Source organism: Geotrypetes seraphini, chromosome 3 (assembly GCF_902459505.1).
Source record: "Geotrypetes seraphini chromosome 3, aGeoSer1.1, whole genome shotgun sequence".
In the NCBI taxonomy this organism is placed as follows: Eukaryota; Metazoa; Chordata; class Amphibia; order Gymnophiona; family Dermophiidae; genus Geotrypetes; species Geotrypetes seraphini.
Genome location: NC_047086.1, coordinates 23,101,695 through 23,119,706, shown reverse-complemented (window position 1 = coordinate 23,119,706; position 18,012 = coordinate 23,101,695). Strand labels below are relative to the sequence as shown.

General features: G+C 45.7%; 1 protein-coding gene across 1 annotated transcript in view; it reads left to right on the top strand.

Moving 5' to 3' along the window:
- TBX18 (T-box transcription factor 18) overlaps positions 1–18,012 on the top strand; it is a 56,622-nt gene that overhangs the window by 36,728 nt on the left and 1,882 nt on the right. Inside the window, exons 5-7 of the mRNA XM_033938268.1 lie at positions 6,774–6,941; positions 10,632–10,696; positions 12,866–12,960. Coding sequence (XP_033794159.1) covers positions 6,774–6,941; positions 10,632–10,696; positions 12,866–12,960 — 328 coding nt within the window. The remainder of the gene's footprint in view (positions 1–6,773; positions 6,942–10,631; positions 10,697–12,865; positions 12,961–18,012) is intronic.

Sequence of the window (18,012 nt, the reverse complement as noted above, 5' to 3'; positions counted from 1 at the left end):
CTTAGGCCCCACCAGTAGGCGGAGCTTTGGGACGGATGGGCCAATCCGGCCTCATTCCGTCGTTGGCTGCCTGCCGGACAGGCGGGTTTGGCTCCCGTCTGTCCGGCCAACTACAGAAAGGTACGGGGAAGGGGGTGGGGGTCGGCCAGGGGGGTCGCGGGTCGGCTGGGGGGGCGGTCGGAGGTTCTTGGGGGGGGCGGTCGTTGGGGGGAGGGGGGTTTGCGTCGAGGGCAGGAGGGCCTGGGATCCCTCCTGCCCGTAATGTAGTGCAGGGTGGGGTTAGGGGGTTGCCGTGGCCAGGAGGACTTGGGCTCCCTCCTGGCCCGATATTGTGTGGGGAGTTGGGGAATCGGCGGGGCAAGAGGGCTTGGGCTCCTTTTTGCCCCGATCGTGTCGGGGAGTCGGGGGGGCAAGAGGGAGCCAGGCGGAGAGAGGGCAGTTAAGCGCAGTGCCTGTGCGGAAGGATGCAGCTCGGGCGACTTCGTTGTGTGAAACGAAGTTCGTTGTATGGATCAAGACATAAAGTTCGTTGTGCGCAGCGTTCGCTGTGCGAGGCGTCCGTTATGCGAGGCACCACTGTATTGCCCTGTAACTTCATCGAGTGTCCCTTAGTGTTTGTAATCTTTGACGGAGTGAAAAATCGATCCACTTGTACCTGTTCTGCTCCACTCAGAATTTTGTAGACTTCAATCCTATCTCCCCCTCAGTCTTCTCTTTTCCAAGATGAAGAGCCCTAACCTTTTCAGTGGCATATAACCAGTTGTCACCTCTGAAAATGCCTAGAGGGTGCTGAAAAATAGGCTGGCAATGTTAGGGGCATTCCAGCGCATGACCGCTTAAGTCCCAGTATTCAGAACTTAAGTGGCCAGACTTAATAGGCAAATAAGGCCTCATAAACCTGGGGCTATGAATTAACAGGAGCTTGAGGTGGTGTTTCTGAGGACCATGTTATAGGTAGAAAAACCTATGAAGATGAGCCACGGATGGACCAGTTAAACATTGTTCCACCACTAGAGCTGTTAACAAACGTCTTAAGCATCCAATTCCTGTCTGAGTCAATTGCAAACTGGATTGTTAATGTAGCAGGAACCTGAACCTCAGTATTGGACCTCTCAAGGAACTGTATCAATTCCAAACTATCAGCAGATAAATTCTGCTGGTTAGGATTTTGAGCGTTGACTCTCGTTGGGAGGTAATATATTTTTGTGAGAGGTGGATCCACTTCAAAATCACTGAGCTCTGGAACAACTTTACCTCCCCTCTTCGGAACTTGAGCTCCCTCCATCTGAAAACCTGGCTTTTCTCAAAAAATGTAAGTCTCCCTCCAACTTAGGAATCAAGGAAACTCTTATATCTTGGCATCCCAAATTTTCTTCACACTTCTACCTCTAACCCTCTGTTGTAGTTCCTTCCTATTTCTCCTACTGTAAACCGCGTCGAGCTCTACGAACGTGGAGATGATGCGGTATACAAACCTAAGGATTCGATTCGATTAGATTCATTCAAATATCTTTTAAATGTGGCTAAGGCAGTTATAGGTTGACCTTTCGGAAAGCTTATAATCCGGAGATTACATCTCCTAATGGAATTTTCCATCATTTCTTGTTTAAAGTGCAAACTAGCACTGTCCTTAGCCCAAGTCAGAGCTTGTACTTCCAAAGTTTTTATCTTAGTCTCAAAATCACCCGTTTTATTCTCCGAACTTGATACTTTATTTTTAAGTTCCAAATTTTCTGAAAGGGCAGTGGTACACCGCAGAGAAGGTTGTTGAATTTGATTCCCCAGTGAAGTTTCCATCAATATACTTTCAACATCTTATACAATCCATCCAACGATTAAAATTTTAGGAATCGTATTAGATCAACATCTTACTATGAAAACCCAGATAGATGCTGTTTTACGTAAAAATTATTTTACTTTACGGAGACTACGAACAATTAGACCCTATTTTGAATTATCAGCCTTTAAATTATTATCGGTCCAGTCATTACTGTTGAGTCTCCTTGACTATTGCAATATTGCTTATTTATCAATTACTAAGAAGGAATTATTGATACAGAACACAGCAGTTAGATTGATTTACGGATTGAAGAAATACGATCATGTTACGTTATTTTATTGCACATTGCATTGGTTGCCTGTGGAAGCTCGGGTATTGTTCAAGTTGGGTTTATATGGTGCAGCCCCTTCTTATCTGGCTAATAGTTTTTCCATAGCTACGCACAAATGCAGTAGAAAAACTCATGCTCTGTTCAATTTATGTCGAGGACTTTGCCCGGGTTTTGAAAAGCTTTCCAGGGAGCAGCGACGTCGGGACGGCATCCGTGCGTGCGCGGATGCAACGCGGTGATGTCACGCAGACCAGGTTGAGGGAGGTGGGGCTGGAGGCGGGGCTGGGGCAGAATGGGGCGTGACTCGGGTGGAACGGGGCGGGCCTGGAGGCAGGGCCATGGGTACGGATTTTTGTTCCCAAAAATCTGGTAACCCCTAGTTAAGCTACTATTCTGTAAAGCACCCATTGCAGACTATAAGTTAAGCGTTGACCTTTAAGGCACCTACTTTGGGTACCATTTATAGAATTTCCCTTTAATGTGGGCTACTAAACAGCAGGTTGAAACTAAACGGATGATGCTGGGGTGGTCACTACGTTGCATGTATCTTCAGAGCCCCTACTGATAGTATAAGTATAAGTATTAATTTAACTGGGGACTTGGACTTGTATACCGCCTTTTTGTAGTTTTACAACCACGCTCAAAGCGGTTTACATCCAGGTGCTTCAAATGTTTTCCTTCTCTGTCCCGGTGGGCTCACAATCTATCTAATGTACCTGGGGCAATGGGGGGATTAAGTGACTTGCCCAGGGTCACAAGGAGCAGTGAGGGATTTGAACCCACAACCTCAGGGTGCTGAAGCTGTAGCTCTAACCACTACACCATATTCTCCTCCTGCTTGTGCTTTCATTTAAATTAATGTGGTAAAATGCCAGCTGAAAATATTGACACCCCCCCCCCCTAATTTGCCTGGCTGTAATAACAAGAGGTATTTCATATTTCTGAGGGATAAAATTGTCCAAGATGAATAATATGCTGGACTCTGTTGGGGAAATCCTTATGATCCATTAGCTCCTGTTACAGTTCACTTTAAGCTTGGTATTACAGCTCCTTCATAACATTTTTCTTTAATCTCTTTTTAAGTGCGTATCAGGTGCATTCAATAATTTATTTACCTCAGTAGGAACGAAAAGAGTTTTCAAAAAAGTTTTGTTTCATTTTTCAATATAGTCCCCTGATAGCTCCATCCACTTTTCCTGCAATGACTTTAACCCCTTTGAAAAGAATTCTTCTGTTTGACCTTCAAAGCAGGACGTCACAGCTTCCTTGACGTCTTTATTACTCGAAAACCGCTGTCCACGGAGAGGTTTCTTCAAAACTCGGAATGGGAAATAATCCGAGGGAGCCAGGTCAGGACTGCAGGGTAGATGGCTCAGCTGCTGAAACCCACATTCTTGGAATGGCAGCCTGGGCTTCTTGTGACATGTGCACCAGCGCATTGTCGTGATGAAAAAGCCCGCCTGCTGTCAGTTTTCCTCGTCTTTTCTCCTTGATTGACTTCCGCATTGTAACTCTCCCCGATTGTGGTTGTCTTGTGTGGCATGAACTCCAGAAGCAAAAGTCCTTCATCATCCCATCCCATGCCATGACTTTGCCTGCAGATTTTTCTGTCTTGAACTTTTTTGGGGTGGGGGATGACTTGTGCTTCCACTGCATTTTACTCCATAGATAGACCCAAGTCTCATCTCCATTCACCAAACGATGAAAAAAAACAACTTAACTTGGTCTTCACGGAGCATCTCCAAGTTCTCCTGACGTCAGCATTCTTGGAACCCATCTTGCACTAACCTTTGGACATGCCCAACTTTTCATGAATTATTATCCAAACTGTACCTGCTGAGATGTCCAATTCTTCAGCTATTCAGGAACCTTAATTCTTCTGTCTGACAAAATTAAATCTTTGACTTTCTTGCACATTTCTATGGAAGTTGCTTTCACAGAACATCCAGTGTGAGGGTCATCTTCAATGGAATCTCTACCCCACTTAAACTGCTTGTTCCAAAATTTAACTTTGTAGGATGGTGGGGCAGACTCACCATAAGCTGCAGTCATGCGTTCATGGATCTTCTTTGGCTTTTTCCCTTTTGTGAGCACTGAACGGTGTTCCAAATCTAGCAGTTTCTTAGTTAATTCGCATGAGGACTCTCCTGACATCCTGTCTCTTGGAATGTCAGATTCACACCAAGCCACAACTGTGCATGAGTAACCTCGAGACATGTCACAACATGCACAGACTTGTTTCAACATGCTTGCTTCTCTTTTTCATACTCAGCTAGATAAATTATTGGACACCCCTCATATGTTTTGGATCTCTTGATTGTGTACTTATGGATATCTCATTGATACTTTTTCCTTAGGGCATTTCTTAGAAGGGGGATTTCTTTCCTGTGTTTGTTATGTACATTGTAATCCATTTGTGTTTCAAGATGCTCTTGGAAGACGATGTATAAAATTATATTAAAAAGATTTAAATTGGATTGACTTTACAAAGAGAAAGGGCAAATAACGATGATGTGAACAACCAATATCTAAACCATGCAGTAAAGGAGACAGGACTTGTATACCATTTTTTCTGGATTTGTTTACACATTTTAGACAGGTTCTTATGGTATTTTATACCTGGGGTAATGAAGTGTTAAGTGACTTGCCAGAGTCACAAGGAGCAGCATGGGTTTGAACCCACAACCGCAGGGGGCTCAGACTGCAGCTTTAACCACTGCACCACACTCTTCCTTTGCTTGGGGTTTATTTCTCATCAGGTACAATACCTTCTTAGACTGTCCTTCAAATCTTTCGCCTTCTCCACTTTTACATGCTGAATGAGTGAGAGATTGGAGAAACTGGGCCTCTTCTCCCTTGAAAAGAGGAGACTGAGAGGGGACATGATCGAAACATTCAAGCTACTGAAGGGAATAGACTTAGTAGATAAAGACAGATTGTTCACCCTCTCCAAGGTAGGGAGAATGAGAGGGCACTCTAAAGTTGAAAAGGGATCAATTCCGTACAAAGGAAGTTCTTCTTCACCCAGAGAGTGGTGGAAAAGTAGAACGCTCTTCCGGAGTCTGCTATAGGGGAAAACACCCTCCAGGGATTCAAGACAAAATTAGACAAGGTTCAGAAAGGAGCAACTAAGATGGTTAAGGGATTGGAGGAACTGCCGTACAGCAAAAGATTAGAGAAACTGGGCCTCTTCTCCCTCGAGCAGAGGAGATTGAGAAGGGACGTGACTGAAACATTCAAGATACTGAAGGGGATAGACTTAGTAGATAAGGACAGGTTGTTCACCCTCACCAAGGTAGAGAGAACGAGAGGGCACTCTTTAAAGTTAAAAGGGGATAGATTCCGTACAAACGTAAGGAAGTTCTTCTTCACCCATAGAGGTAGAAAACTGGAACGCTCTTCTGGAGTCTGTGATAGAGGAAAACACCCTCCAGGGATTCAAGACAAAGTTGGACAAGTTCCTGCTAAACTGGAACGTACGCAGATGAGGCTGGACTCATTTAAAGCACTGATCTTTGACCTGGGGGCCGCCGCGGGAGCGGACTGCTGGGCATGATGGACCACTGGTCTGACCCAGCAGCAGAAATTCTTATATTCTTATGCCACTTTCCTACCTACAAACCGGCATTCTTTTCTTTCCCTGTCAAACCTCTTTCTTAGACTGTAAACCGCTTAGACCTGTCCAGTACAGAATTTGCGGTATAGCGAATGTAAATAAATGTAATTGTAAATCTAGGGTTACCAGATGCCCTGATTTCCCCGGACATGACCTCCTTTTGAGGACATGTCAGGGGGGGGGGGGTCCAGACGGCTTTTCAAAATCCGGCACTTTGTCCCGATGCATGAACAGGTTAAGGGGAGGTGGGGTCGGGATGGGGCATGACATAGAAACATAGAAACATAGAAGATGACGGCAGAAAAGGGCTATAACCCATCAAGTTTGCCCACTCTAATGACTCACCCCCCTTGATTTTAATCCCCTAGAGATCCCACATGTGTATCCCATTTCCTTTTAAAATCTGTCACGCTGTTGGCCTCAATCACCTGAAGTGGAAGTTCATTCCAATGATCAACCACCCTTTCGGTGAAGAAATACTTCCTGGTGTCGCCATGAAATTTCCCACCCCTGATTTTCAGCGGATGCCCTCTTGTGGCCGAGGGCCCTTTAAGAAAGAAGATATCATCTTCCACCTCGATACGGCCCTCTTCCACCTCGAGGGCGGAACTGGGCGAGTTAGGTGCTGGTAAATTAGACCCGTTAAAACCTGGCCTAATATACTGGCACCTACCTTTAGGAGACCTAGTGATGCCAAAACATGCCCAGGTGCCACTAAGCGTGATTCTACAAAAGGCGCCTAGTGGTTGATTGACAACCATGCCAACTGGTACCTAGAAGTTAGGCACGGTAGGCGCCGTTTATAGAATCCGGCTCTTGATGAGCACTGACATGTGGCTTCAAGATTTGCAGAGTCTTCCTGCAAGGCCGATGACACACCAGATTCTCTGTGAGCCATTACTGCCTGTATACTTTCTGTCAAGTCAATCTTTGCGTCACTTAACTGTGCGATGCCAAGGCAATGGCCTGTTCATTAATATTCAACAAAGTGAAAACTCAGTCTAGCAAAGCTATTTAGACGGTGTCATTTTTTTAACCCTTTGTAGATTATCCTTCACTCTATGCACAAATATCAACCACGTGTACACGTCATTCGCAAAGACTGTGGCGATGACCTGTCCTCCACCAAACCCATTCCCTCAGGAGAGGGAGTGAAAGCGTTCTCCTTTCCAGAAACAATTTTCACTACCGTTACGGCGTATCAGAATCAACAGGTACTTTTTTGGTCATTTTTGGTAGGGTAAAGCATTCACATATCAAACTAAGGATAGACTCAGTGGCATAGTAAGGGGGGACCGGGGGGGGGGTGTCCGCCCTGGGTAACATCTTGGTGAGGGCACAGATACCCGTACCCCTCTCTGCCCCCCACTGCCATGCCATGCCCTTTTCCTGTACCTCTGTAACATTCCTGGCGCAAGCAGCAAACCCCAAGCTGCGGTCACGCCAGCATCGGCTCTCCCTCTGATGTCAGTTCCTGGACCCGTGCCCAGGAAGTGATGTCAGAGGAAGAGCCAATGCTGAGGGTTGCTGCTTGCGCCAGGAATGTTACAGAGGTACGGGGGAAGGGAAATGGTGCGCGTGCGGCAAGAGGGGGTGGGGAAGGAGTGTGGGGAGGGGGAGGAGAAGAGGGCAGGAGAGGGGCATCACCACCCCAGATGCTTCTCACCCTTGCTGGGTAGTCTAAAAGAGAGGGAAAGTTCTCTTATTATCCAAACCAAGTGTGGACTCATTGTTTCTTCTCGCTCACTTTTTTATTAAAAAATAGCCAATCATTAGCCAGATTTAGTGGCCATTTCCTGATAGTTTGGAATCCGCTAAATCTGACCATAGTTACAATGGTTAAAGTACATCAGCTGCTCATTCAGATTAACACGAAGGCAATTTATTTGCAATGACATTTTCTAATGGAAGTATGCCATTGGCAACAGACAGGATAGAACGGCTGCTTTTAGCAATTCTTTATATTCATTTGCCAAAGATACACTAATAAATTGTAATGTTGTGTAAATTATGGTCCGGAGTCAGTAAATGGCACTCAAAATTCAATGATGAAAAAAAAAAAAATCATTGCTGAGCAGTCTTCTATAATGCGTGCTCCAGGATAGGTGCCCTTTATGAAGGGCCGCTGAAAAGTTCTCAGCCCAGCCAAGAAGAGAATGAGGTGGAGCCATGAAACCTACAAGTTATTCCACATTTTTCTTGATCCTTTTGGCTTCAATTATATGAAACGAAGCAAATAGTGTCAAGAGAAGTGTGGAATAACTTGTAAGTTTCTTGGCTCCACCTCATTCTCTTCTTGGCTGGGCTGAGAACTTTTCAGCAGCCCCTCCTATTGCGATGTCATAATGCCTCATTCCACCAATGCCTCCACCTCATTCTTTCTTTGGTTGGGCTGAGAGCTTTTCAGCAGCCCCCTCGTACATAGTGATGGGATTCAAGCTCAACTTTGTGAGCAAAGATTTAAACAAAGTGAAACCAGATGTAAATCCTGGCGCACCAGCTGGGTGCAGATTTGCACTATTGTATAGCATTTTAAGGGAATGCCCCTGATTCACCCATGTTCCTCTCATCATTATATCCCCTTTGCAGATCCAAATGGAAACACTTAGGTATAAATTCTATGTAATGATATGTTGCCTGTATCCCGCCTAGAAGTCTAATTAATGAGGATTCTGTGGGATATAACATTGCACATAACATAACAAAAATGGCCACGAAAGTGTGTTTTTGGGCAGATCTACCATTTCTGCCCTGTTTCAATGCCTTGCATCTGTTAGAAAGCTTGTCTGCATCAAAACCTCAGTGCAAAAGTAGTGCCTAATGTTTGGTGCCATATATATTATATATACTTGAGTATAAACCGAGATTTTTGGGCCACAAAAATGGCCCAAAAATGGGGGTCTTGGTTTATATTCAGGTCCTCTAGTCTCTGCGCACTCCTGTCCCAACCAGGCCCCATGTTCCTAAATGGAATTTATTTGAAAGTGTCAGAGTTCCAAAGGTACACTGAAATCATCCACATAAAATAATTCCATCCACATAAAAATAAATCATCCACATAAGAGCCTTAAAGGACCTAGTCCGCTAGGGATACAGGACCCAACACAGTCCGCGTTTCGACAAAAAGTCTTCTTCAGGGGTCTTACTTCCGGCTCACCACACAATTGTTTCCCACGTACTCACCTTTATAGGACCCCCAGGGACCCCTGAAGAAGACTTTTTTGTCGAAACGCGGACCGTGTTGGGTCCTGTATCCCTAGCGGACTAGGTCCTTTAAAGCTCTTATGTGGATGATTTACTTTTATGTGGATGGAATTATTTTATGTGGATGATTTCAGTGTATCTTTGGACCTTTGACACTTTAAAATAAAGTCCATTTAGGAACATCGTCACTCCACGGAGTTTTTTTGGTTTTCTCTGGATTTTCTTCTTTGTGGATATTTCGGGGTCAATTCCTTTTGTTTTTTCCAACCAGGCCCCATTGCAGGCCTCCCGCGGGCCTTCCTTAAGCCCTGGCGGTCCAGCGGTGAGCCGGAACAGGAGCGAAGCTTCCCGTGTCCTGTCCCAGCCAACTGTTAACCACTCCGCTTCCCAGACCCCTCTCCAACATACCTTTTGAACCCTGGTGGTCTAAAAGTGAAGTGGGACAGGAGCAATTTTTCTTCACTCCTGTCCCGTACGATGTTGCGATCAGAAAAGGCTGCGCAAGTTCTCGGGGCAGTCCCGTGAGTTCTCATGGTCTCATAAGACTGCCCCGGGAACCTGAACGTCCATTTCTGATCGCTGCTCTGCATGGGGAAAGGAGCGAAGAAAATTCGCTTCTGCCCCACTTCACTGCTAGACCACCAGGGCTTAAAAGATATGTTAGATAGGGGTCCAGGAGGTGGGAGGGGTGGTTAACAGTTGGCTGGAACAGGATACAGGAAGGATCGCTCTTGTCCTTGCTCACCGCTGGACTAACAAGGCTTAAGGCAGGCCTGCAACAGGTCCAGGAGGTGGGAGGGAGGTGGGGTGGTTAACAGCTGGCCGGGACAGGACACGGGAAGAATTGCTCATGTCCCAGTTCACCGCTGGATGACCAGGGCTTAAGGGAGGCCTACAGTGGGCATCGGAGGCTGGGTGCAAAGCTGGGCAGGAAGGGAAGGAAGACGGGAAGGGAAGAGGGAGGGAAGGAGAGCTGGAGGCAAGGCAGGGCAATTGAATATAACCAACCCCCTCTCAGTTTATATTTGAGTGAACCTATTCCCCCCTTTTTTGGGGGAAAAAGGCTACCTTGGTTTATAATAGGATCAGTTTATATTCAAGTATATACGGTAGAATTTTCCCATATCCCCCTAATTCTATAAAAAAGTGTACAATTTTGGTCATATACTAAAACGGTGCCCGCAATTTAATTGTATACCAAGCTAATTAGCACCGAGAAATGGCAGTTTAACAAGAAACTACTGGCATTCATTTTCTCAGTTTTAGACCAGCTCAATCACACGAACTGTGGTCTCCACAAAACTTAACTAGACAACCCACAGATCCTCCCAGGCATATTTAATATTTAGCCCAGCTCAGTGATGTTTCTAACCAATTGATCGTCTTACATTCAGAAGTAATATAACTTTGATTGGCCCCTCTTACTGTATATTCTGTGGCTATACTGAAGATGTCATCGATGGCATTGGAAGACTTGTATTTATTTATAAAATTTATTGTTCACATCTAAAAATCTAAGTCGGTTACAACTAACATACAGAAACAATTATCATTAATGATCACAAAACAAAAAATAGATAAAAACCTGAATAAGATGAAACAAGAGTCACGCTGAGTATGCATTTCTGGTGGTTTTCAGTTGGGTATTTGTTCTGTGTTTTCAAAGAAGTTCTAATGCAACTCTGCATCTCTGCTTACAGATCACGCGACTAAAGATCGATAGAAATCCGTTTGCTAAAGGATTTCGAGATTCTGGGCGCAACAGGTACTTCCCCCACCCCCCCCAACATGTTTCAACCAGCTTATTAACGGCTGGATGGTATGTATGGAAACATTATGGCAAAAAACAACAAATCAATTGACTAATAAGATCCAACGTGACATACATTTCCTTCTGGCAAACAAGCAAATATAAGTACAACCATACAGACCTACCAATTTTCAGGCATAATATCCTCCTTCTCATAGGCCAAATGCTCAACTGACAGCATTTTCAGTATATCTGTATCCACCCCATGCATAGCTCACTCAGTCAATCAACTACTAACACATCACACCCATTGACCAATCATTCACCCCATGAATAATTCACTCAACCAATCACAGACATACACATCACACCCATTGACCAAACATTCACCCATGCATAACTCACTCAACTAATCAGAGACATACAAATCGCACCCATTGACCATTCACCCCATGCATAACTCACTCAACCAATCACAGACATACACGTCACACCCATTGACCAAACATTCACCCTTGCATAATTCACTCAACCAAGCACAGACATACACATCACACTCATTGACCAAACATTCACCCATGCATAACTCACTCAACCAATCACAGACATACACATCACACCCATTGACCAATCATTCACCCCATGCATAACTCACACAACCAATCACAGACATACACATCACTCCCATTGACCAAACATTCACCCATGCATTGACCAAACATTCACCCATGCATAACTCACTCAACCAATCACAGACATACACGTCACACACATTGACCAAACATTCACCCTTGCATAATTCACTCAACCAAGCACAGACATACACATCACACTCATTGACCAAACATTCACCCATGCATAACTCATTCAACCAATCACAGACATACACATCACACCCATTGACCAATCAAACAACATTCTTCCTTCAATCATTTCCCCATCACAACAAAATATGCCACTCAGTACATGTATTAAGCTTCCTGGGTTCTAAACTGTTTAACTTGGGAATCCAGCGCTGCTCTTATTGTATTTAAATTTTCCCCTGATCCCCACCCCTCTTATTGTCCTTCACATGGTTCAACACAAAACATTGTATAGCGTCAACAATATAGGCTGAATTCACCCAATGAGATACCAAAGGCGCACTTAAATTCTTTCGAGAGATGTTAAAGTGATGTTTATTCATACGCAAATGAAAAGATCTCAGTCTTGCCCATATTCACCTTGTGGCACGGGCATAATATGATGTTTACCTCAAAAGTAGATCTACAGTTGGTTCGGCATCTAAGTTGGTATTTCTTTCCTTCAGTGTTAGGTAGGGTTACCTTATTTTTCTCTGGGAAACCCTGGAAACATGACCCCGCCCCATTCCGCCTCCAGCCCCACTGCTGTTTTACCCCAGCCCCGCCCAATGCCCCAAGCCCCACCACCCAGACAAGCTCCAGCCGTGTCTGGAGGGCCTGGAGCATGCGCAAATGTGTGTGTGATGTCATTTGCCCATGCTCAGAGGCCCTCCAGATGCGGCATGAGTTTCAAATTTATTAGGTTGTTATATACCGCCTATCAAGGTTATCTAAGTGTTTTTTTTACAATCATTTTACAAGCATTTTTCCCTATCTCTCCTGGTGGGCTCACAATCTAGCTAACGTACCTGGGGCTATGGAGGACTGAGTGACTTGCCCAGGGTCACAAGGAGCAGTGCGGGGTTTGAACCCACAACCCCAGGGTGCTGAGGCTGTAGCGCCAACCACTGCGCCACACACCGGGTTTTGGAACGGCTGTCAGGGAACCCGGACAGTCCTCAATAAAGAGGACATGTCTGGGTTTTCTCGGATATCTGGTAACTCTAGCGTTAGGTGTGCTGATCTATAATGGAACCGAGGCACCTAGATTCCAATATAGAATAGGTCTCTAATGCCCCCCTTGGGGCCATCTAAATGGAGGCATTCAGTTTTAAAATTGCACCCATAGAGGATAAAGTATGGCTCCTTGTGACCTTAGGCATTTAACCCTTTGTTGCCTCAGGTGCAAATTGGGATTTTGAGATCTCCAGAGGTAAGGGAAATATCTACTGTACTTGAATGCAACTTGCCAAGAGCCACAACTAACAAAAGCACGAGCCAAAGTTCAAATAAAGTGCAGAGGACCAGGCTAACTGTGGTGTATTGTTTGCCTTTTGTTCAGGATGGGTTTGGAGGCTTTGGTAGAGTCGTATGCATTCTGGAGGCCATCGCTGAGGACGCTCACGTTTGAGGACATTCCTGGGATTGCAAAACAAGGTAGCACCATTCGACACAGAGTTTGATACGAATATGCATGTGTCTACCATATAGACACATGCCTGGATTCTATAAACCTGTGTGGCCAAATTTATGTCTAGTGCACAAATTTGTTACACAAGTGATAGAAGAAGGGCAGTTAAGGGGAAGGTGTGGCTCACAGGTGGAGTTGCTGCCTCTGCACTCAGAGGCTGTGAGATCAAATCTCAGTGCTGCTCCCTGTGACCCTTAATCCTCTAGTGCCCACTGCTTTGAATGCCAGACCACACCCCCATAATAGTACTAATTGTAATACCATTTTTCCCATTCATTTTTCATATATACACATAATATAATCTTATTAACAATACATAATGGTTAACCACAAAATTAAACTACGCAAAGCACATTGTATGTTTCTCAGCATTCATTCTTACCAGAACACCTGGCCTTGGTCACACATGCAGAACACAGATAACCCCTATGCAAATACAGGACCACAAACTAAAAGTATTAATATATACCAACAAAATCCTAAGATGCAAGACTCTGCATGCAGTACAACCCCCAGAGAAATAGAACCAAATGCATTTCTTCCTGAACAGTGCAAAATATAGACAGCAAATGTCATTTCTCAAAACTAACATAATTCAATCACTCCCTCGAATAGAGGAGATTGAGATGGAACATGATTGAAACATTCAAGGTACTGAAGGGAATAGACTTAGTAGATAAGGACAGGTTGTTCACCTTCTCCAAGATAGGGAGAATGAGAGGGCACTCTCTAAAGTTAAAAGAGACTGGTAGAAAACTGGAACGCTCTTCCAGAGTCTGTCATAGGGGAAAACACCCTCCAGGGATTCAAGACAAAGTTAGACAAGTTCTTGCTGAGCCAGAATGTAAGCAGGTAGGGCTAGTCTCAGTTAGGGTGCTGGTGTTTGACCAGAGGGCCGCCGCGTGAGCGGACTGCTGGGCATGATGGACCACTGGTCTGACCCAGCAGCGGCAATTCTTATGTTCTTATGTTGTTTGGTGATTTTGGTTTTCAACCCATTTTTCCCAGTCTCTGGCTGCACGTCCTTCTGTCTGTGCTCTTAACTGTGTATCCAGGGCCACCTTATCCATTTGCTGGTTTTCTCTCCTTCACTTTCTGCCATACATCCGCCTTTAGCATTAACTTTTAACATTCAACTTTCTTCCATTATTCTTCTTTCTTCTCAAAACCTACTTTTCCATGCCTTCCTTTCCCATCTATCCATATGTACCATCAGTGGTGTACCTAGCATGTGTGACACCCGGGGCCCATCATTTTTTGGCACCCCCCTCCCCAACATGATTTTTAGTAACAAGCCACACGTCACACATGAGTACCTAGGAAAAGGCAGCATCTTACATACTGCAGTGAGAAGTACAACAGCAATACATCCATTGTAGAACTAAACAAGCCAGACTAGTACAGATTAATCCAACACTGTCAATCCTAACAGAAAACCATGTCTTTCGAACACACAGAACACAGAAAACACCTTCGCCTAGTATGGAATGTCATCACAAACTTACCCCTCCCCCTTTTACAAAACTGTAGTGTGGTAACAGCTCTGACGCTCGTAGAATTCTGAGCATCAGAGCTGCTACCACCACGGCTGACGCTAAAATACGCTCCACAGTTTTGTAAAAAGGGGGATAAAATAGAAATACATAGACAAAGGTTAAATTGAACCAGCAAGAAGCTGGACTCTGCATACAATGCAATACCACAGAAACAGTGACACATGTCTCCTAAAGCAATAAATAAATAGAAAATATTTGTTCTACCTTTGTCTTCTCTGGTTTCTGCTTTCCTCATCTTCTTGTCACTCTCTTCCTTCCATCGGCTGTCTGCCATCTCTCTGCCCCTATATGGCATCTTCTCTCCTTCTATGCCCCTTCCAGAAACTGTATGCCTCCCTCTTCCATCTCTACTTTCACCCCCATTGGTCTGGTATCTGTCTCCTCTCCTTCCCCCTGCTCTGGCATCTCTCTCTCCGCTCTCTTCCTCCTGTTCTTCCCTGGTCTTCCTTCTCAATTTATTTTCTGCCTCTGTCTAAATTCTTTTTTATTATTCAGTCCTCAATTTCCCTCTTTCACTGTGTCTACCTATAGCTTGCCACCTCTTTCCCTCACCCCTTCCAGTAACTAACTCTATCCTCTTCCCTCAATCCTGCATGTGCCCTTTTTTTCTTTCTCCTCCCCACTTCCTTCCAGCATCTGCTCCCCCTTTCCCTCACACTTCCATTCAGCAGCTGTCCTTCCTATCCCCCACACTTCCATTCAGTGTCTGTTTCCCTCTCTCTCCCCCTTCCATCTACTGTTCACCCTCTATCTCGCCCCTCCCATTCACTGCCCTCTGTGCTCTTTCTATCCAGTGTGCACCCTCTCTCTCTCTCTCTTCCATATGGCATCTTCCCTCTTTCTATGCTCCTTCCATAAACTATCTATCCCGTGCCCCTTCTCTCCTTTGTACATGATTGATTTCAACTCTGTCACCTCTCCGTTTTTCTCTCTCTGTCACCACCCCCTCCCCTATGCTCTGGCATCTCTCTCTTCTCCTTTCTTTCCTTCCCACCTCACAGTCTGGCATCATCCCTTCCCTGATTCCCGGCATCTCTCTCCTTTCCTTTTCTTCCATCTCTCCCTCCCCCTCCATGCTCTGATATCTCCTCCTTCCTTTCCCCCTTCCTTTTCCCTTGATCTGGCATACCTTCCTCCTTCCCTCCTTGCCCTGGCATCTCTTCTTCCCTCCAAGCCCTGGCATCTCCTTTCATTCCCTCCAGTTGGGTACAGCAACACTCTCCCCAATTCTCTCCCCCTCTGCTCCCTTTCCTCCTTCTGTCACCCAAGGCCTGGTGTCCTGAACTTCATCGGGCAGCAGCAGCATTCACAATTCACTGCTGTTGCCGGCTTCAGGCCTTCCTCTCTGTCGGGTCCTGTCTTCATGAAAACAGGAAGTAGGCAGGACCCGGCAGAGAGGAAGGCCTGAAGCCGGTAACAGCAGCGAATTGTAAAAGCTGCTGCTACCCGAAGAAGGTAATGGCGCCAGGCCTTGGAGCACCGAGGTAGACTGCTTCTCCCCCCTTCCAGCCGAACCCCCGCTGACCCTTCTATCTCTCCTCCCCCAAGTGAACCTTTACGACCCTCCCAGCGAGAGCAGCAAACCTCCCTCCAGCAGTGTCGGCTGCTTCGCGGCTTTCTCCTGCCGGTGAAGCATCACTGATGATGTAATCAGTGACGCGGCAGAGGGAGGAGAAAGCCGCGAAGCAGATGACGCTACTGGAGGGAGGTTTGCTGCTCTCGCTGGGAGGGTGGGAGCGTGATAGGGACTGGGCCGGCTGTGCACCCCCCCTAAGGCTGCACCCGGGATGGACCACCCCCCTCTGCCTCCCCCTTGGTATGCCACTGTGTACCATCTCCTCCATCTTTTTTCTCCCTTATTCCCATCTATCCATAAGGAGCATTTCTTCTTCTCTCTTCCCTGTCACACCCATTGCTGTGCACCATCTCCTCTCTCTGTCTCCCCTTCCCCTCCATCCCTATGCACCATCTCATCCCTCTCTCATGGTCAGACATCTATCTTCCCCCTTCCCCCCTCATATGGTCTGGCATCTTTCTCCTCTCCTTCCCATAGCCTGGAATCTCTCTCCTCTCCCATGGTCTGGCATCTTTCTCTCTCCTTCCCTCTCCGAGGTCTAATATCTCTCTCCTCTCCTTTCTACGATCTGGCATCTCTCTCCCCTCCTTCCCTTCCATTCTATGGTCTGGCATCTCTCTCTTACACTCCTTCCCATTCCAGTGGTCTGACATCTCTCCCTTCTTTGGGTCATCTCTCCTCCCTCTCCTCCCTCCTTCCTCCCTCCTCTCCACCATTATCATGTTCAACAATTCTTTCTCTTTCTTCCTTTCCCCATATACATCATCTCTCTTTCCCTCTCACGCCACATATCTATGTCCAACAATTCTTTGTTCCTTTTCCCTCCCCCACCAGCAGCATTTCTTTCTCTCCTTTCCCACTACTCTACTTGTGCAGCATCTCTCTTTGCCTCCTTTCCTAATCCCCCCGCCCATGCATTTGAACTTTCCAACCCTCTCCCAGTGCGTGCAGTATCTGTCTTTCCCAACCCCCTGAGCGTCTGTCCTCTCTGACTTCCCAACTCCGTACCCCCTGCACCCAGCCTCTCCCTACCAGGCTCTGCACCCAGCCACCCCCCTGTCAGACTCTGCACCCAGCCCCCTTCCCTCCCCTCCCTGTCAGACTCTGCACATTCCCTCCCTCTCTATGCACCCAGCCCTATCCTCCTACCTCCTCTGGCCTGGTGGTCAAGAGGTACAGCGGGCAGGAGCAAGCTAACCGGCCGGTCGCAGCTGATTTCTTCTGCAGCGATGAGTGGGATCATGGTTTGACGCTCTTGCTCAGCGTTCAGCGGCTTCTTTGACTGGCTCCTACAAATTCTCCAACTGGAAAAGCTGGGAAGGTGTGGTTGAGGTTCTTGCAATACTATGTATAGGTAAAAATGCATGCATACTATGGTGCCTGGGTTCATTTGCATGTCATTTGCATTGCTTGTTAATACACATGGTAAATGCACATTTATGTAGATGAACTTAGGGGTTCTTTTATTAAGATGTGCTAACCGATTTGGTGCGTGCTAAATGCTAAGGGGCCCATGGAATATATATATTTTTTTAATTCTTTATTCATTTTCAAACTTACAATAAGTGTGATAATATATCCAAAGAAATTAACCATAAATATATCACTTAATAATCAACAATGGTACATATGATATTCTCTTATCTCCCACCCTACCCACCCTTATCTATCATATAATCAATACCTTATACAACATGTACCAATAAAAATACCCCCCTCCCTCCCCTCACAATTGAACTTGTAGATTTAAAGGAAAAAAGATTTTTCTAATCAGTGCAATACTTTGTTAATGGCTCCCAAATATCTTGAAATTTCCTGAAACATCCCCGTTGTATTGCAATAAGTCTCTCTATTTTATAAATACGACATAAGGAATTCCACCAAAA